The 16,304-nt window shown below is 47.0% G+C and overlaps 1 protein-coding gene across 2 annotated transcripts in view; it reads left to right on the forward strand.

The window, feature by feature from the left end:
• LOC139259905 (collagen alpha-1(III) chain-like) overlaps positions 1-16,304 on the forward strand; it is a 320,705-nt gene that overhangs the window by 154,657 nt on the left and 149,744 nt on the right. For both annotated transcript variants that reach the window (XM_070875835.1, XM_070875836.1), the window contains 3 exons: positions 14,944-15,042; positions 15,587-15,640; positions 15,736-15,789. In XM_070875835.1, coding sequence (XP_070731936.1) covers positions 14,944-15,042; positions 15,587-15,640; positions 15,736-15,789 — 207 coding nt within the window. The remainder of the gene's footprint in view (positions 1-14,943; positions 15,043-15,586; positions 15,641-15,735; positions 15,790-16,304) is intronic.

Below are 16,304 nucleotides of genomic sequence, written 5' to 3' on the forward strand. Positions count from 1 at the left end.
TATTTTTAAAAAAAAAAGGGGAGACAGAAGGCAGGAAACTATAGACCAGTTAGCTTAATGTCTATTGCAGGGAAAATGCTGGAGCCCATTATTAAGGAAGCAATAGCAGGACATTTGGAAAAGCATAATTCAATCAAGCAGAGTCAACATGGTTTGATGAAAGAGAAATCATGTTTGACAAATTTGCTGGAGCTCTTTGAGGATGTAACAAGCAGGATGGATAAGGGGGATGTGGTGTATTTTTGGATTTCCAGAAGGCATTCGATAAGGTGCTACATAAAAGGTTACTGCACAAGATAAAAGTTCACGGGGTTGGGGATAATATATTAGCATGGATTGAGGATTGGCTAACTAATAGAAAACAGAGAGTCGGGAAAACTGGGTCATTTTCCGGTTGGGAAACAGGAACTAGTGGGGTTCCGCAGGGATCGTTGCTGGGGCCTCAATTATTTACAATCTATATTAATGACTTGGATGTAGGGACCGAGTGTAATGTAGCCAAGCTTGCTGATGATACAAGGATGGGTGGGAAAGCAAATTGTGAGGAGGGCATAACAAATCTGCAAAGGGATATTGACAGTCTAAGTGAGTGGGCAAAAATTTGGCAGATGGAGTATTATGTGGGAACATGTGAGGTTATCCACTTTGGCAGAAAAAATAGAAGACAAATTATAATTTAAATGGAGAAAAATTACAAAGTGCTGCAGTACAGAGGAACCTGGGGGTCCTTGTGCATGAAACACAAAAAGTTAGTATGTAGGTACAGCAAGTAATCAGGAAGTCAAATGGAATGTTGGCTTTTATTGCAAGGGGGATGGAGTAGAATAGCCGAGAAATCCTGCTACAACTGTACAGGGTATTGGTGAGGCCACACCTAGAGTACTGCGTACAGTTTTGGTCTTCTTATTTAAGAAGGATATACTTGCATTGGAGGCTGTTCAGAGAAGGTTCACTAGGTTGATTCCAGAGATGAGGAGGTTGACTTATGATGATCGGTTGAGTAGGTTGGGCCTATACTCATTGGAGTTCAGAAGAATGAGAGGTGATTTTATCAAAACATATAAGATAATGAGGGGGCTCGTCAAGGTCGATGCAGAGAGGATGTTTCCACTCATAGGGGAAACTAAAACTAGGGACTTAGTCTTAGAATAAGGGGCGGTCCATTTAAAACTGAGATGAGGAGAAATTTCTTCTCTGAGGGTTGTAAATCTGTGGATTTCTCTGCCCCAGAGAGCTGTGCGGTCTCAGTGATTGACTATATTTAAGGCAGAGATCGACAGATTCTTGAGCGATAAGGGAATAAAGGGTTATGCGGAGCGGTTAGGTATGTGAAACCGAGTCCATGATCAGATCAGCCATGATCTTATTAAATGGCGGAGCAGGCTCGAGGGGCCAAATGGCTTACTCCTGCTTCTATTTCTTATGTTCTTATGTTCTAACTTAAGGAGGCCATCATCCACAGCAAACAATTATTTAAACTGCACTCTTTGAAACATTATAACTCACATTCACGTGCAACTATTCATATTATTTCTTCATGGAACAAGAACAGCATCTCTGGCCAGCATCACACAATTCTTTATTGGCTCATATACAAGTGTAACGATGTACATTAGTTCACATTTAAGCAAGGTCACCATTTATGGCCACTAGCACACAGATATTTACTGGCTCTTTCTCAGTACTTTCCCATCCCTGCCCTTCTCCCCCCTCCCAGGCCGACTGCTCCTCAATGGGATCTCAGTGCCTGCAGCAAGGCTGTTGGAAGTTTGCTGTGTTGGTGCTGCTTCCACAGCTGATGTCCGAGCAGGACTTTCCACATCAGCTCGGGCCCTGGAAAGCCTGGCTGCGGACTGCATCACCTCAGCATGAACAGCAGCACTCTGTGATGGATAGGTTCCTGAGAGCTGCAGGGGCAAGGACGGAATGATGTCGTCCTGAGAGAGGACATCACATTCGAACAGGCCTGACACACTGCTACTCCCCCGGGACAGAGCCTCAGCATCTGGAGCTATCTAGCTGAGCACAGATTGCTGCCGTGCTTCACCAACATTAGTTTCCCATGCAACTTATGGGGCTCCAGACACAATGGCAGTGGTCAGTACCTGTGTGGATTCAAGTTGGCTCTGCATCAGGGCAGACTGCGATTACAGCACACCAGAGAGCTGATTGATGATGCCACCACTCACTGACGACATGACAGTCTGCAGGCTGACCATAGCATCAGGCTGGTGCTCAATGGCTACTGCCATGTCAGCCATAGCCGATGCTACCATGTCTGGGACCCCATGGACACTTGAAGCATCTAGCATCCATTGGCATCCACCAAGGATCGGCTCGACAGGCTGCTGAGATGCAAATGCAATTGTTGAGGCAACCTCCACCACACTAAAAGTAAGTGCATCGACACTCTCGGGCACCCTTGACAAAACACCCAACAGATTGCTGTGCATCTGCAATGACTATCTTGCGAGATCCTCTATGTCGGCCTCATAAGAATGCTGCTGGGCATCACTCAGGCACGCACTCTCCCTCCGAGGAGTTGGTCCCCTGATCTCCCCTCCCCCGTGGTGTTGCTGCAAGCCACTGGGTCCCAGAGCATTAACCAACTGCATCTCCCCGACCATGCTTTCCGACAAAAAGCTGCTGGCCCCGCTCTGTGAGGATGCTGACCCTCTGTCACGTCCAGAGAGATGTTCTCCGCCTCCTTGTCCTCTCCACCATCACCCACAGTGGAAGGCTGACATGCAGGCCCCTAGCCATCTGAGTCAACATCTGAAAGCACAAAGCCAGAGAAGAGTGGTTAGCTGCAGGGGAGGGGGCCAGGAGCGGCAAAGGCATTTGAGAATGGCAGTCTCATGGAAAGAGCTGAAGGATTGTGGTGTTAGGTCTAAGTGGCCTTTTGGATGCTGCAAAGGAACTCAACATATCCTCTCTTGTCCCCAGGGGTGTCGGCCTCACCCACCGCCATGGCACCAACTTGAACGCCTATCAGGGACATAAGAACATAAGAATTAGGAACAGGAGTAGGCCATCTAGCCCCTCGAGCCTGCTCCACCATTCAACAAGATCATGGCTGATCTGGCCGTGGACTCAGCTCCACTTACCCGCCCGCTCCCCGTAACCCTTAATTCCCTTATTGGTTAAAAATCTATCCATCTGTGATTTTGAATACATTCAATGAGCTAGCCTCAACTGCTTCCTTGGGCAGCGAATTCCACAGATTCACAACCCTCTGGGAGAAGAAATTCCTTCTCAACTCGGTTTTAAATTGGCTCCCCTGTATTTTGAGGCTGTGCCCCCTAGTTCTTGTCTCCCCGACCAGTGGAAACAACCTTTCTGCCTCTATCTTGTCTATCCCTTTCATTATTTTAAATATTTCTATAAGATCACCCCTCATCCTTCTGAACTCCAACGAGTAAAGACCCAGTCTACTCAATCTATCATCATAAGGTAACCCCCTCATCTCCAGAATCAGCCTAGTGAATCGTCTCTGTACCCCCTCCAAAGCTAGTATATCCTTCCTTAAGTAAGGTGACCAAAACTGCATGCAGTACTCCAGGTGCGGCCTCACCAATACCCTGTACAGTTGCAGCAGGACCTCCCTGCTTTTGTACTCCATCCCTCTCGCAATGAACGGCAACATTCCATTCGGCTTCCTGATTACCTGCTGCACCTGCACACTAACTTTTTGGGATTCGTGCACAAGGAGTCTGGAGGAGTCCGTGTTCCATGTTTTTATTGAGTGCACAAGGTTGCAGCCCCTGTTCCATTATTTGAAGGGGCTGCTCCTGAAATTCTGGCTGCACTTCAGTCCCACTCTCCTGATCTTTGGGCACCCTGTGCGGAGGGGAGCGGGTAGGTCCGAGGGCCTCCTCGTAGGACTGCTCCTGGGCACGGCCAAGGGTGCCATCAGCCGGTCCAGGCAGCGGGCGGTCGAGGGGGTCGTTCAACCTGACTGCCTGCCTCTCTTCCGCTCTTACATCCGGTCCAGGGTGTCCTTGGAGATGGAGCACGCGGTGTCCACCGGTACGCTCGCGGCCTTCCGCGAGAGGTGGGCACCGGAGGGACTGGAGTGCATCATCACGCCCGGCAACCAAATTTTAATTTGATTTTACGTTTTAAAGTTTAATTTGTTTTCATTGCCGGTGCTTTTAGTGTCCCCCTCCCCTTTTATAGGGGGCACTGGAAAAATTTGATTTTAGCGCCCCAAAAAAAAAAACCAAAAAACAAAAAAAAAAGGGGCCTTGAAAATGTCTGCTGTGTCACCCAGGTCGGGTGGCATGGTTTTAATGTTTTATGTTTTTGCAGGTTAACTCAAAAGAGTTTCGTGCACAAGGACCCCCAGGTCCCTCTGCACCGCAGCATGTTGTAATTTCTCCCCATTCAAATAATATTTCCTTTTACTGTTTTTTTTTATCCAAGTAGGATGACCTCACATTTTCCGACATTGTCACATTTTCTGACGAGATGCATTTCTCCAACAGACTCAGGTCTTGGAGTTCAGACTCCTATCATGCAGTCCGCATCTGCTCCCTGCGGCTGAAGGCGAGCTTGTCCTATGCGATTAAAGAGAACGTCTGAGTTAAAGCTCTTCTATCAATGTGTTCCAAGTGCCTTACATAGTTTAGTAGATGGAACTGTATGAGAGTCTTCACAGTTTGCTGTAACTTCCATTCGCTGCGTGGACTTGCTGTGGCAATACTTTAATTTGGGGGCCAGGACCTAACAGTAACAGGAAGGCTGCCATCTTCGAGATGCATATGAAGACTGAGGAGTTAACAACATGAGGGTTGTGTCTGCAGAATCAAGTAGCAAGGTTAACAGCACATGCAGGCCCTTGCAGTGGGTGAGACTTCAAATGGGAACCTTGCATCTGGCCTCACCCACATAGAGCATGGGTTCTAAAACACTACATTGAGCAGAGAGTGCACATTGAGCTCAGATCGTAGCATGTTGACATTTCACATATAAGATACTCACCGTCACCAGACCCGTCATCTTGTTCCACTTTTGTCGGCATTGAGTGGCTGTCCTGGCCACTGTCACTTGCAGAAAGTTCTTCTGAGATTTCCCTCCATATCGCTCTGTGAGTTGGTGGTTGTGGTCTCCTCCCAACCTCTGTCCCGAGCAACTGCCGCCGCCTCTCCAGGGCATCAAGGAGTGCATCCAGGGCGGCATCCGAAAACTTGTGGGAATGCTGATGAGCTGCTGCTGCAAGGTCTGTCATCCATCTGAGTGAGTGCGTAGGAAGTGAATATACCCACGAGGCATTGTGGCCAACAATAAATGTCTCAATGGAATCCAGGTGGCTCCACTATGTCTGTGGCGCAGCTCCAAATGCTGCCTAACACCCGGATTTTGAGGCCCCACTTAACGACCCACTCAATACCACTTACCCCACCTCCAGGTAAGTGTGCAACGCCATGGTTTTACGCTGCAATCCACTTTTCAGGCAGCAAAACTGAATTTTGTGTTTTGGGGCTGCGCATAACACTTGCTGTTAAAAAATCTCAGCCGGTGACACCGCCTCAAAATTGGCTGTCCCGAATTTTGACCCCTAAATCTTGCCTGTGTTGAATAAAGTCCCAAATCTGGTTCAACCTCAAATCACTTGGAACCTGGGTCCCTCTGGGATCTTATTGAGCACGGTCAGGGTGTGTTACACTGAGAGCGGTCAGGGTGTGTTACACTGAGAGCGGTCAGGGTGTGTTACACTGAGAGCGGTCAGGGTGGGTTACACTGAGAGCGGTCAGGGTGGGTGTAGGGCGATAGTGGAAAGGCTTCTCTTTCCACGAGTGGACCCCCTGCTATAAGGGGTCGACACTTGTCCCAATCCATGTAGCAACCCTCGAAGTTAATAGAGAGAGACGGAAGGCAAAATTCAATGATCTTTAATCACGAACGGTCTGGGAGCAATTTCTCAACACAGCCGCCTGTGAGTGGAAATGCTCTGCAAACAGCAAATTCATACAACATTTATACAATTTCAAACACCCCTTTCCTTCCCCAATACAACCTCCCACAACTCCTGATTGGTTACCTAATCATTAATTCCTTGGATTGACAGACCAGTGCCTTAGGGCAGTTTCAGGCATTCTCGAGGGTGACCTCATCTTGTTCGAATGTGCTGACTTGGCGGCCTTCGGTTCGGGTTGGTTATTGGGGCTATCGAGCTCTGTTATAATTACAGGGTTCGGAATAGACCTCGTGTGGTGTATGTAGCACACAAATCACTGACTCCACACGGTCTGGTGTTGATCTAACTGCTGTGACCTTAGTCCTTTATTGAGCAGCTCCAGAGTGGCCTTCAGGTGATGTGGGCAGCCTTTTATACTGCCTCGTGCAGGTACTTTCAGGTCTCCCACCACAGCGCCCTCTGTGGTGCACCATTGTACTTATATCACACATTTAATGTCCCAGAGCAATACACAACATCTCACTCTCCCCCCCCCCCCCACGCCCTCCCCCCCCCAGTTCAAAAAGCCGTTGCTTGAATCCCCTGAATCGAACATCGCATTAGCCCATTGGTAATGTTAGTCATGGATCCATGCCCTTTTTTCCGCGCCATCTCCCAACTGCGCTTGTAAGGCTTGGCTATCTATTTCCCTCCCCAATAAACCCCTTAAGGTTTGCGTTAAAATGTTAACCTGGTCGCCTATCGCGTACAGGTCTATAGTATTTACCATTGCAACCCCCGCCGCATAACCCATGCCTCGTGTTTCCAATATTCCCCTTTTCGTCCGACCTCTTTCCGTTCCCTTTCTGATATTAAATCTCATGGTAGTGGATCCCGGGCCTTCGAGGACTTGTTGGGTCAGGTTCTGGTATAAGCTTATGGTTTTATTCCCACAAAAGCTAGGAAGGGTGATATCTGTTAGATGTAAGACCACTAAGTATTTGCTGACGTACCCCAAAATATATCTTTGCCTTAGTTTCCTTTATTACTAGCCCCTCTTTGGCTCCAGCTCTCAAGATTGGACATGTCGGAGGGGCTTGCGTGATTGTACTGGGGAGAGTCGCTGTCACTAGAGTGGTGGTCGGGGCACTGGTGGGGGTTCTATCTTGGATAAGGATGTCCCAACACCACTGTTCAGTACCCACGCACGGGGAGGCCTGACATATCTTCCACCTGGTATCCCCAATGGTTTTCTATGTCTCTACCCATTGCCTTCCACCACCAGCATCGCGACATGGAGCTGATCATGCCGGACCTAACGGTATGGGTCTATCTGTGATAGAGACTCAATCAGTTCTGTTAGATACACTCCAGGGCCACTACATTGTTATTGTTCCTTCAAATTCCATCTGCACCTTTTTGAGCTCTGTTCCGTTCCTATTCCTCCATTTCTTGCGGGGTGAATTTTCCTGTACCTTGAGTATGTTTACCTCCTCCGTTTGGGTAGTACATGAGCCAATCGGGGTGTTACTAGTCATAGTAGTCCAGTTGCCTGTTTGGTAGCTTTGTCTGCCCAGGCCTTTCCCTGCTGCTGGTCAGTGATTTTCAGATGCGTTTTAATTTTTATTACTGAACATTCCTGAGGGAGGAGGGATACTCCTACCAGTTCCTTAACTATCTCTTCATGCCTGATGGGTCCCCCTCCTGATGTCACATAGCCATACCTCCTCCGAGCAGTCATGTGTACCACCCCGAAGACGTAGCGGCTATCAGTGTATATGTTGACCCTCTTTCCTGCTGCTAATTTTAGCGTTTTGGTGAGGGCTACCAATTCCGCTACCTGAGCCGATAGGTTTCCCTCTAAGTGTCCCCCTTTCCTGACTCGTCCACTGCTGCCCACCCTGTTCGTGGTGTTCCGTCTACATATCGACAGGATCCGTGGCATCCACATAGAGGTCTATATCTGCTTCTTCAAGCGGGGTTTCGCTAATCTGACTACCTTCCCCCTCATTTCCCGTGAGGCTACACTGGTGTTCTTTACCTTCGGTGACTATCCACCCTGCGGGGTTATTTCCATTGTCCTTTATTATAGTCACCGCCAAGTGGCGCGCCGTACATCGGATATGGTTCTCAACCTCCCTGTGTTAAGTAATTCCACGAGGGTATGCGGCGTGTGTAAGGTGACTTGCCCGGTCACCGCTATGGGCTCGCTGGCTCTCACGACCCACGCCGCACAATCGAGAGCCGCGACACATCAGGACAGTCTGGCGGCCACCGGTACTTGTTTCGTGGAGTAGTATGCCACTGGCCTCTGCCTATCCCCATGTTCCTGGGTTACCACCGCATTGTAACGATTCTCACTATGGTACATATACAGGTGGAAGGGTCTATTCTGATATGGCAGTCCCAGAGCGGGTGTGCTCAAAGGGCTTGCTTCAGTTGTATGAACGCCGTCTCCTGGGGGCTAGCCCAGTCTACGGGCTCCTGGGATGGTCTCCCTCCTTTTACCAGAACCTGTAAGGATTGGGCCATTTCCGAGTACCCTGGGATAAAGTTCCGGCAATAGTTAAATAGTCCTAATACCTGTCGGACCCCTTTTACCATCTCTGGTCTGGGCATCATTCTAATAGCCTCTTTTTGATCTTCAGGCATCCGTCTTTTCACTTGGGTTATTATGTATCCCAGAAACAAAACCTCCTCCTTCCCCAAATGGGCTTTCCTAGGATTTGCCTTAAACCCAGAATCCCATAAGGCTCCCAGTACTGTATTCAGGACTATCACGTACTGTTGCTCAGTACTAGAAGCGATAAGGTTATTGTCTACGTACTGTAGTATAGTGCTCCCTTCTCCTACGTCCAGGGGTTCCAGGATTCCTGACAATGCCCGGTGGAATCTGCCCGGGCTATTGTGAAATCCTTACGGCACCCTAGTCCATGTATACTGTCTTCCCTTTACAGTGAAAGCAAGCTTCCTTTGTGACTCCTCATCCAAGGGTATAGCCCAGAACCCATTTACTATGTCGAGTACAGTAAAGATTTTATGTTCTGGGTTCAGGCCATTAAAAATAGTGGATGGGCTCGCCACAATCGGATGTTCCCTTGCGGTAATCTTATTCAGGGCTGTATAGTCGACAGTGAACCTGTAGGTCGCATCGGGTTTCTTTACCGGCCACACTGGAGAATTAGTGGTGGCAGTTAGTAGCTTTACCACTCCTTGTGCTTCCAATTCCTGCACTATTTGGTGGACAGCTACTTCAGCCTCGGGTTTTAATGGATATTGTCTGTGGGCCTTGTGTTCTGGCCCGGGAATTTTGGCCGGGTCCACTCGGGCCAGCCTGCAATCTTGTTTGTACTGTGCCCACAGAGCTGGGTATAGTCGGCATACACTGCCCCACACATCCTTCATTTCCCACTCGGGCTGTATTGGGACAATCCTTGCTACTCGCTGCTGCTGGTGTCCCGGGCAATTTAACTTCTGTTGGGTCTGATGTTTCTCTCCCCATATTATTCGATTACGCTGGGGGGTCTATAAGTGCCTCTACTTCCCTCGGGGTGTCTATTCCTAGTATGGTACCTTCCGCATTGGGACAACACCAAAATTGGGTAGGTATTGTTATTCCCTGTATTTCTAATAGTACTTTGCTTAAGGTCACTTTCTTGGACCCTCCCCCTACCCCTTGGATATTAACAGTGGTTTTTGTAAGAGGTAGGTCTAAATTGGTTATGGATACTGACGCTCTTGTGTCTACTAGCATATTGCACTGCCGGCCCCCTAACACTGCATTAACAAACATGCAGGGATCTAACGTCGGCCATCCCAACCTTCTCTCGGGGGCCGGTAATTCCGAGCGGGTACTGACCAATTTAAGTAGGTTGATGAGATCCTCATTAGAGGGTGCCTCTGGAGGGGGTGGGGCTGGTAAGGTTGTTTGTCAGAGGATTTCTATCAGTTCCTCACGCGTGATGGGCATCCCTGTCTTTTCCCCGGCTTGCGGGAGGCCCTTTCCTGCCGTTCCACCTCCCGCTGCCCAGCACCTTTTTGCTACATGTCCCGGTTTGTCACAATTATGGCAAATTGTGACAAACCGGGACATGTAGCAAGGGGGCTGCGCAGAGGTCCCCTCTCTTCCCTTTCTTCCGTCATTAAAGCTGCCGCCGCTATTTTAGCTATCTTTTCCTTTTGTTCGGCCTTTAATTCCTCCACGTTTTGTGCCCATTCTAAGATTTCGTCATAATCATCTCCTATCTTGAATCCTAGCTTAATTATTTTTTGAGGTGCCTCTCCCAGTCCATCTTTAAACATTTCTAAGAATGCTGCATCATCTTTATCGGGGTTGTTAACACCAGAGTGGTCCTTATACTCGAGCCATTTCCGTTCCCCATACTCTCCTACATTTTCGCTTGGTTTTTGGGCTACTTTTAATATTCTGCTCCAATTAGTTCTTATTGGTCCCCAACACTCATCCATCCCGTGCTTGAGGTCCTGTATCCGCTGTGTCTTAGTTCGCAACTGGTTCCCTACTGTCATCCAGTCGCTACTCTGCACGACTCGGATAGCCTTTTGCCAGTTTATGTTACCGGTTTTGGCCTTTACCAGACCGTGTATGTCTCCGAAGATTAAATTATGTGCTGCGAACATTTCCTCAACTTTTTGCCAGAATTCTGTATTCTTGCTATTTGGTTTGGGGGGGTGGGTAATCTTTTAGCAGTGTCTGTCTCTCATGAGGGGTGAGGGGAACTTCTTGTACGGTGACGTGAGCGGGTTGCTGCCCGTGTGTGGGGACGGTTGTAATGTGTATGGGAGCTGGTCGTATGTACCCGTCGTATGCCGGGGCCCTTCTTGGGTCTCGTTATTATATTGAGGCTCTCCCGCCTGTACTTCTTCCAGGGAGAGGTATATTGGGGGTACTGGGGGGGTTATTATTAGTCCGGGTGCTACAGGTGCGCATTGTAGGGTTGGTTCGTCCGTTCTCCTTTGCTGCCTCTTCTAACTTTGTGATTTTAGTTTTTAGTTCCTGGATTAATTTAGTATGGGTGTCTATTTCTTTTACTTGCACCCAATAACAGGTGAGAATAATTCCTTGGACTATTTCAACCTTGTGTTCGGTCTGACTATCCCATCATTCTTTCTGTCTATCGGAGGCATCCTCGGGCTGCCACACTTTCTTTTTCATTGTCTCTATTAGTTTTGTGTATTTTTTGCCGAGCAAATTTAATAGAGATCCTTCTGGTCCCCAGCTACATTCTTCCTCCTGTTCTTGGCTGGCCTGGGGTTCTGTTTCCTCATCTATTTTATTAGCTTTTTTACCCATCTTACTTCAGTGAAAGTATAGGGGTTTCTGGTATTTCCTTTAGTTTATGTTCAGGACGTCGTCTATATGTCTCCCCTTTGTTTCGTACACTCGCACTGCCGCGCCTCCTACATGCACGCATCTCAGAGTATACCCTCAACCCCCTCTCACCCCCTGATCATCCTTGTCCTTTGCCTCCATCCCTTCGGGGCCTGCTACAGTTGGATCTTTTGTACAGACGTTATTCCCTCTACAACGTCACAGCTCTAACTTGAAGGTGGTAAATCAAAACATACTCATCCCAACAGCTAGACCATTGTTCTATTCGGGAAGTATATACCTTGCTCACAGCGCCAAATTGTAGGGGTATAGCGGAGAGACTTCTCTTTCCACGAGCGGACCCCTTGATATAAGGGGTCGACACTCGTCCCAATCCATGTAGCAACCTTCAAATTTAATAGACGGAGATGAAAGGCAAAATTCAATGATCTTTAATCTTTAATCACAAACGGTCCGGGAGTAATTTCTCAACTGCCTATGAATGGGAAACCCTCTGCGAACAGCAAATTCATACAACTTTTATACAATTTCAAAGACTCCTTTCCTTCCCCAATACAACCTCCCACGACTCCTGATTGGTTACCTTATCATTAGTTCCTTGGATTGACAGATCAGTGTCTTAAGGCAGTTTCAGGCTTTCTCTTGTTAGAATGTGCTGACCTGGCGGCCTCGGCTTGGGTTGGTTACTGGGGCTATCGAACTCTGTTATAATTATAGGGTTAGGAACAGACCTCAGACATAGGCCTTTGTAATCACTTTTATAAGGGTGTGTAAAGGAAATAACATATCAGAATGATTAATTACAGGAGGCCCCATCACAGGAAACCCAGAGGGGCAGATAATCAGGGCAAGGGTTCAAAAGTGACAATGGAAAAACTCTATCTGGTCAAGGCAAGAGAGATAGGATAACATTCCAATGTGCTAATAAACCATTGAGACACAGTGAGGTTTATGGATACTGGAGATAGGCGTGTCTGAATTATACCTTTACTTTGAATGCCAAGGATTTCAGCTATACACCTTTTCTGGCTAACTAACTTAAAACATTTTGTATATACCCCTAATGCCAAATGTATTTTTCCTCTTAGTGTGTTACACTGAGAGCAGTCAGGTTGGGTCACACTGAGCACTGTCAGGTTGGGTCACACTGAGCACTGTCAGGTTGGGTCACACTGAGCAGTTAGGGTGGGTTACACTGAGCACTGTCAGGGTGAGTTACACTGAGAATAGTCGAGGTGGGTTACCCTGAGAGTGGTTAGGGTGCGTTACACTGAGCACTGTCATGGTTTGATTGAGCTAAGGCAGTTAGCGGAGTCAAGTGATGACTAATTTTACAAACACTGCAACCAGCACATCACCTCACCAGAAGAGAGCACAGATTGGAGATAGTGTTACCTTGCTATAGGACTGCTCTGCACTCTTGTCTAGTGGGGCTCCAAACCAGTGGCAGAGTCTGGCAAAGTTACCAATTTTATTCTGCAGGAGAAGCATAATAATAATGTTACAGTTAAATTAATTCACCTATGAATAGCCTCTGTACTTTGCAACCGGGATATTTAAATACCGTAAGCCTGTCTCAGATTCTGAGATGTAAATGGGGAAGGGCTCTGGTGATCAATGTAAAAGCTGATATATTTTAAATCGAAGTTATTTGTCAAGATACTAAACATATATTTCAGCTTGTTTTCTGGTTTTGTAGTGTTTGGCAGCTGCTATGATATGTAAACCGTGATCAACTCTATTGGATTGTTGTGTACAATGATGATTATTCGCATTTATTTGCAATTGGAATTGTTCACCTTGATCTCTGTTTTTTTCATCGAAACATAGAAAATAGCTGCAGGAGTAGGCCATTTGGCCCTTCGAGCCTGCACCGCCATTCAATACGATCATGGCTGATCATTCCCTCAGTACCTCTTTCCTGCTTTCTCTCCATACCCCTTGATCTCTTTAGCCGTAAGGGCCATATCTAACTCACCCTTGAATATATCCAATGAACTGGCATCAACAACTCTCTGCGGCAGGAAGTTCCACAGGTTAACAACTCTCTGAGTGAAGAAGTTTCTCCTCATCTCAGTCCTAAATGGCCTACCCCTTATCTTTAGACTGTGTCCCCTGGGACTGGACTTCCCCAACATCAGGAACGTTCTTCCCATATCTAACCTGACCAGTCCCGTCAGAATCTTGTATGTTTCTATGAGATCTCCTCTCATCCTTCTAAACTCCAGTGAATAAAGACCCGGTTGATCCAGTGTCTCCTCAGCCATCCCTGGAATAAGTCTGGTGAACCTTCGCTGCACTCCCTCAATAGCAAGAACATCCTTCCTTAGATTAGGAGACCAAAACTGAACACAATATTCCAGGTGAGGCCTCACTAAGGCCCTGTACAACTGTAGTAAGACCTCCCTGCTCCTATACTCAAATCCCCTCGCTATGAAGGCCAACATACCATTTGCCTTCTTCACCGCCTGCTGTACCTGCATGCCAACTTTCAATGACTGATGAACCATGACACCCAGGTCTCATTGCACCTCACCTTTTCCTAATCTGCCACCATTCAGATAATATTCTGCCTTTGTGTTTTTGTCCCCAAACTGGATAACCTCACATTTATCCACATTATACTGCATCTGCCATGTATTTGCCCACTCACCTCACCTTTCCAAGTCACCCTGCAACCTCTTAGCTTCCTCCTCACAGCTCACACCGCCACCCAGTTTAGTGTCATCTGCAAATTTGGAGATATTACACACAATTCCTTCATCTAAATCGTTAATGTATATTGTAAAGAGCTGGGGTCCCAACACTGAGCCCTGCGGCACTCCACTAGTCACTGCCTGCCATTCTGAAAATAACCCATTTATCCTGACTCTCTGCTTCCTGTCTGCCAACCAGTTCTCTATCCACATCAGTACATTACCCCCAATACCATGTGCTTGGATTTTGTACACCAATCTTTTGTGCGGGACCTTGTCAAAAGTCTTTTGAAAATCCAAATACACCACATCCACTGGTTCTCCCTTGTCCATTCTGCTAGTTACATCCTCAAACATTCCAGAAGATTTGTCAAACATGATTTCTCTTTGATAAATCCATGCTGACTTGGACTGATCCTGTCACTGCATTCCAAATGCGCTGCTATTTCATCCTTAATGATTGATTCCAACATTTTCCCCACTACTGATGTCAGGCTAACCGGTTTATAATTACCCGTTTTCTCTCACCCTCCTTTTTTAAAAAGTGGTGGTACATTAACTACCCTCCAGTCCATAGGTACTGATCCAGAGTCGATAGACTGTTGGAAAATGACCACCAATGCATTCACTATATCTAGGGCCACTTCCTTAAGTACTCTGTGATGCAGACTATCAGGCCCCAGGGAATTATCAGCCTTCAATCCCATCAATTTCCTGAACACAATTTCCCACCTAATAAGGGTATCCTTCAGTTCCTCCTTCTCACTAGACCCACTGTCCCCTGGTACATTCGGAAGGTTATTTGTGTCTTCCTTCATGAAGACAGAATCGAAGTACTTGTTCAATTGGTCTGCCATTTCTTTGTTCTATTTGTATAGAGAGATTTCTCCCCTCCCTCCCCCCACCCCTCCAATTACATATGTTTATGTTTGTAGTGGGGAGGTGGGATGTGGAGGTGAATTTTATTCTTTATCAGATCATCTCCTTTTTATCATCAGGGTCTTTCTGGAGATCGCGGTCCTTCAGGTCCACCTGGTTCAACTGGACGAAGAGGTTCTCCAGGTGTTATGGGTTTTCCTGGTCCAAGGGGCAATGATGTAAGTGCAATTCACTATTATCTGTGCATGTTCCCATTATTGTTGTCGGTTTCAATGCTTTATTGCATTCAGGATGTCATGATATGTAAGTGACAAGATAACTTTAGAGTCAGGTCAGCAATCTGACTGAAATCAATTGGCGTGTGAGCACTTCTAGTTGGTGGAACTCTATTAAAGGTTTACAAAGTATCCAAGCAGTTAATTATGCCTCATGGAGTCTTTTAGCATTTAGTATGCAATCTTTTAACGTTGGTACAAAGTGGACATTGCCGCTTGAGGAAAGAGCAGCCGAGTGGAACTAATTGGATAGTTCTTTCAAAGAGCCGGCACAGGCATGTTGGGCCAAATAGCCTCGCTCTGTGCTGTAAGATTCTATGATTCTATCTCCTAATATTAAAAATTAGCCATCTGGGAAGCATTACAAAAACACATGCACATGGCTCTCAATGTAATATAGTTATGAAATTGTTACAAATTATTATGTGATTCAAACAATACTTAAATGTGATTTCTCCCCCTTCCCCCTTCCCCATACACACACAAGGGACAAACTGGTAAGGATGGTACGAGAGGATCTCGGGGTGCTTCTGGTCTACAGGTCTGTAAATAATTTATTAATAATTCTATTGAAAGAGAGTTTTTACTAAATGCTAATTATGTAATTGCTTATTAATATATAAGCTATATTGACAGGGTTTACCTGGAAAAGTTGGAGAAACTGGCCATCCGGGTGAGCCTGGCAAAGCTGTAAGTATGATTTTTAATTCATGTTTTAAAACCAAAATGGTTTCTCTATCTTTTTTAAATTGTTCCTTAAACATTCCATAAACAAAGGTAATTGGTGCTTATATATGGAATCTGCTCAAAGTAAAGTGGGCGAAATTGGCTTGCGCCCCGATTGGGGGTGGTAATTATCTGGTGCAGAAGTCCTGCCCCCGCCGCTGAATTCGGCTCACCGTACCTCAAAGGAAGTGCAGCTTCAACGCTCCTCCCCTTCGCTTAAAGGGGAGGTCTGTTGTGGACTCTACAGGGCCTCAGATGTCCTCCACCAGGCCGCCAGGGCAGCATGTGACCGGACCTGCAGTTCGCCACCCAAAACAGAGTGCCGGGCTGCACAATGGTGGCCCAAACCACACCAGGGCCACCATCGTAGAGCTGAGCCAAGAGTCGACAATCAAAAAAAGATGGCAGCCCAGGGCGCTGGCGTCCTCCCATTTAAGGAGCGCCCCGAGAGCAGATGCCAGCCAGCTTTGCGACCCGTG

This window comes from Pristiophorus japonicus, chromosome 3, assembly GCF_044704955.1.
Source record: "Pristiophorus japonicus isolate sPriJap1 chromosome 3, sPriJap1.hap1, whole genome shotgun sequence".
NCBI classification, from domain to species: domain Eukaryota; kingdom Metazoa; phylum Chordata; class Chondrichthyes; family Pristiophoridae; genus Pristiophorus; species Pristiophorus japonicus.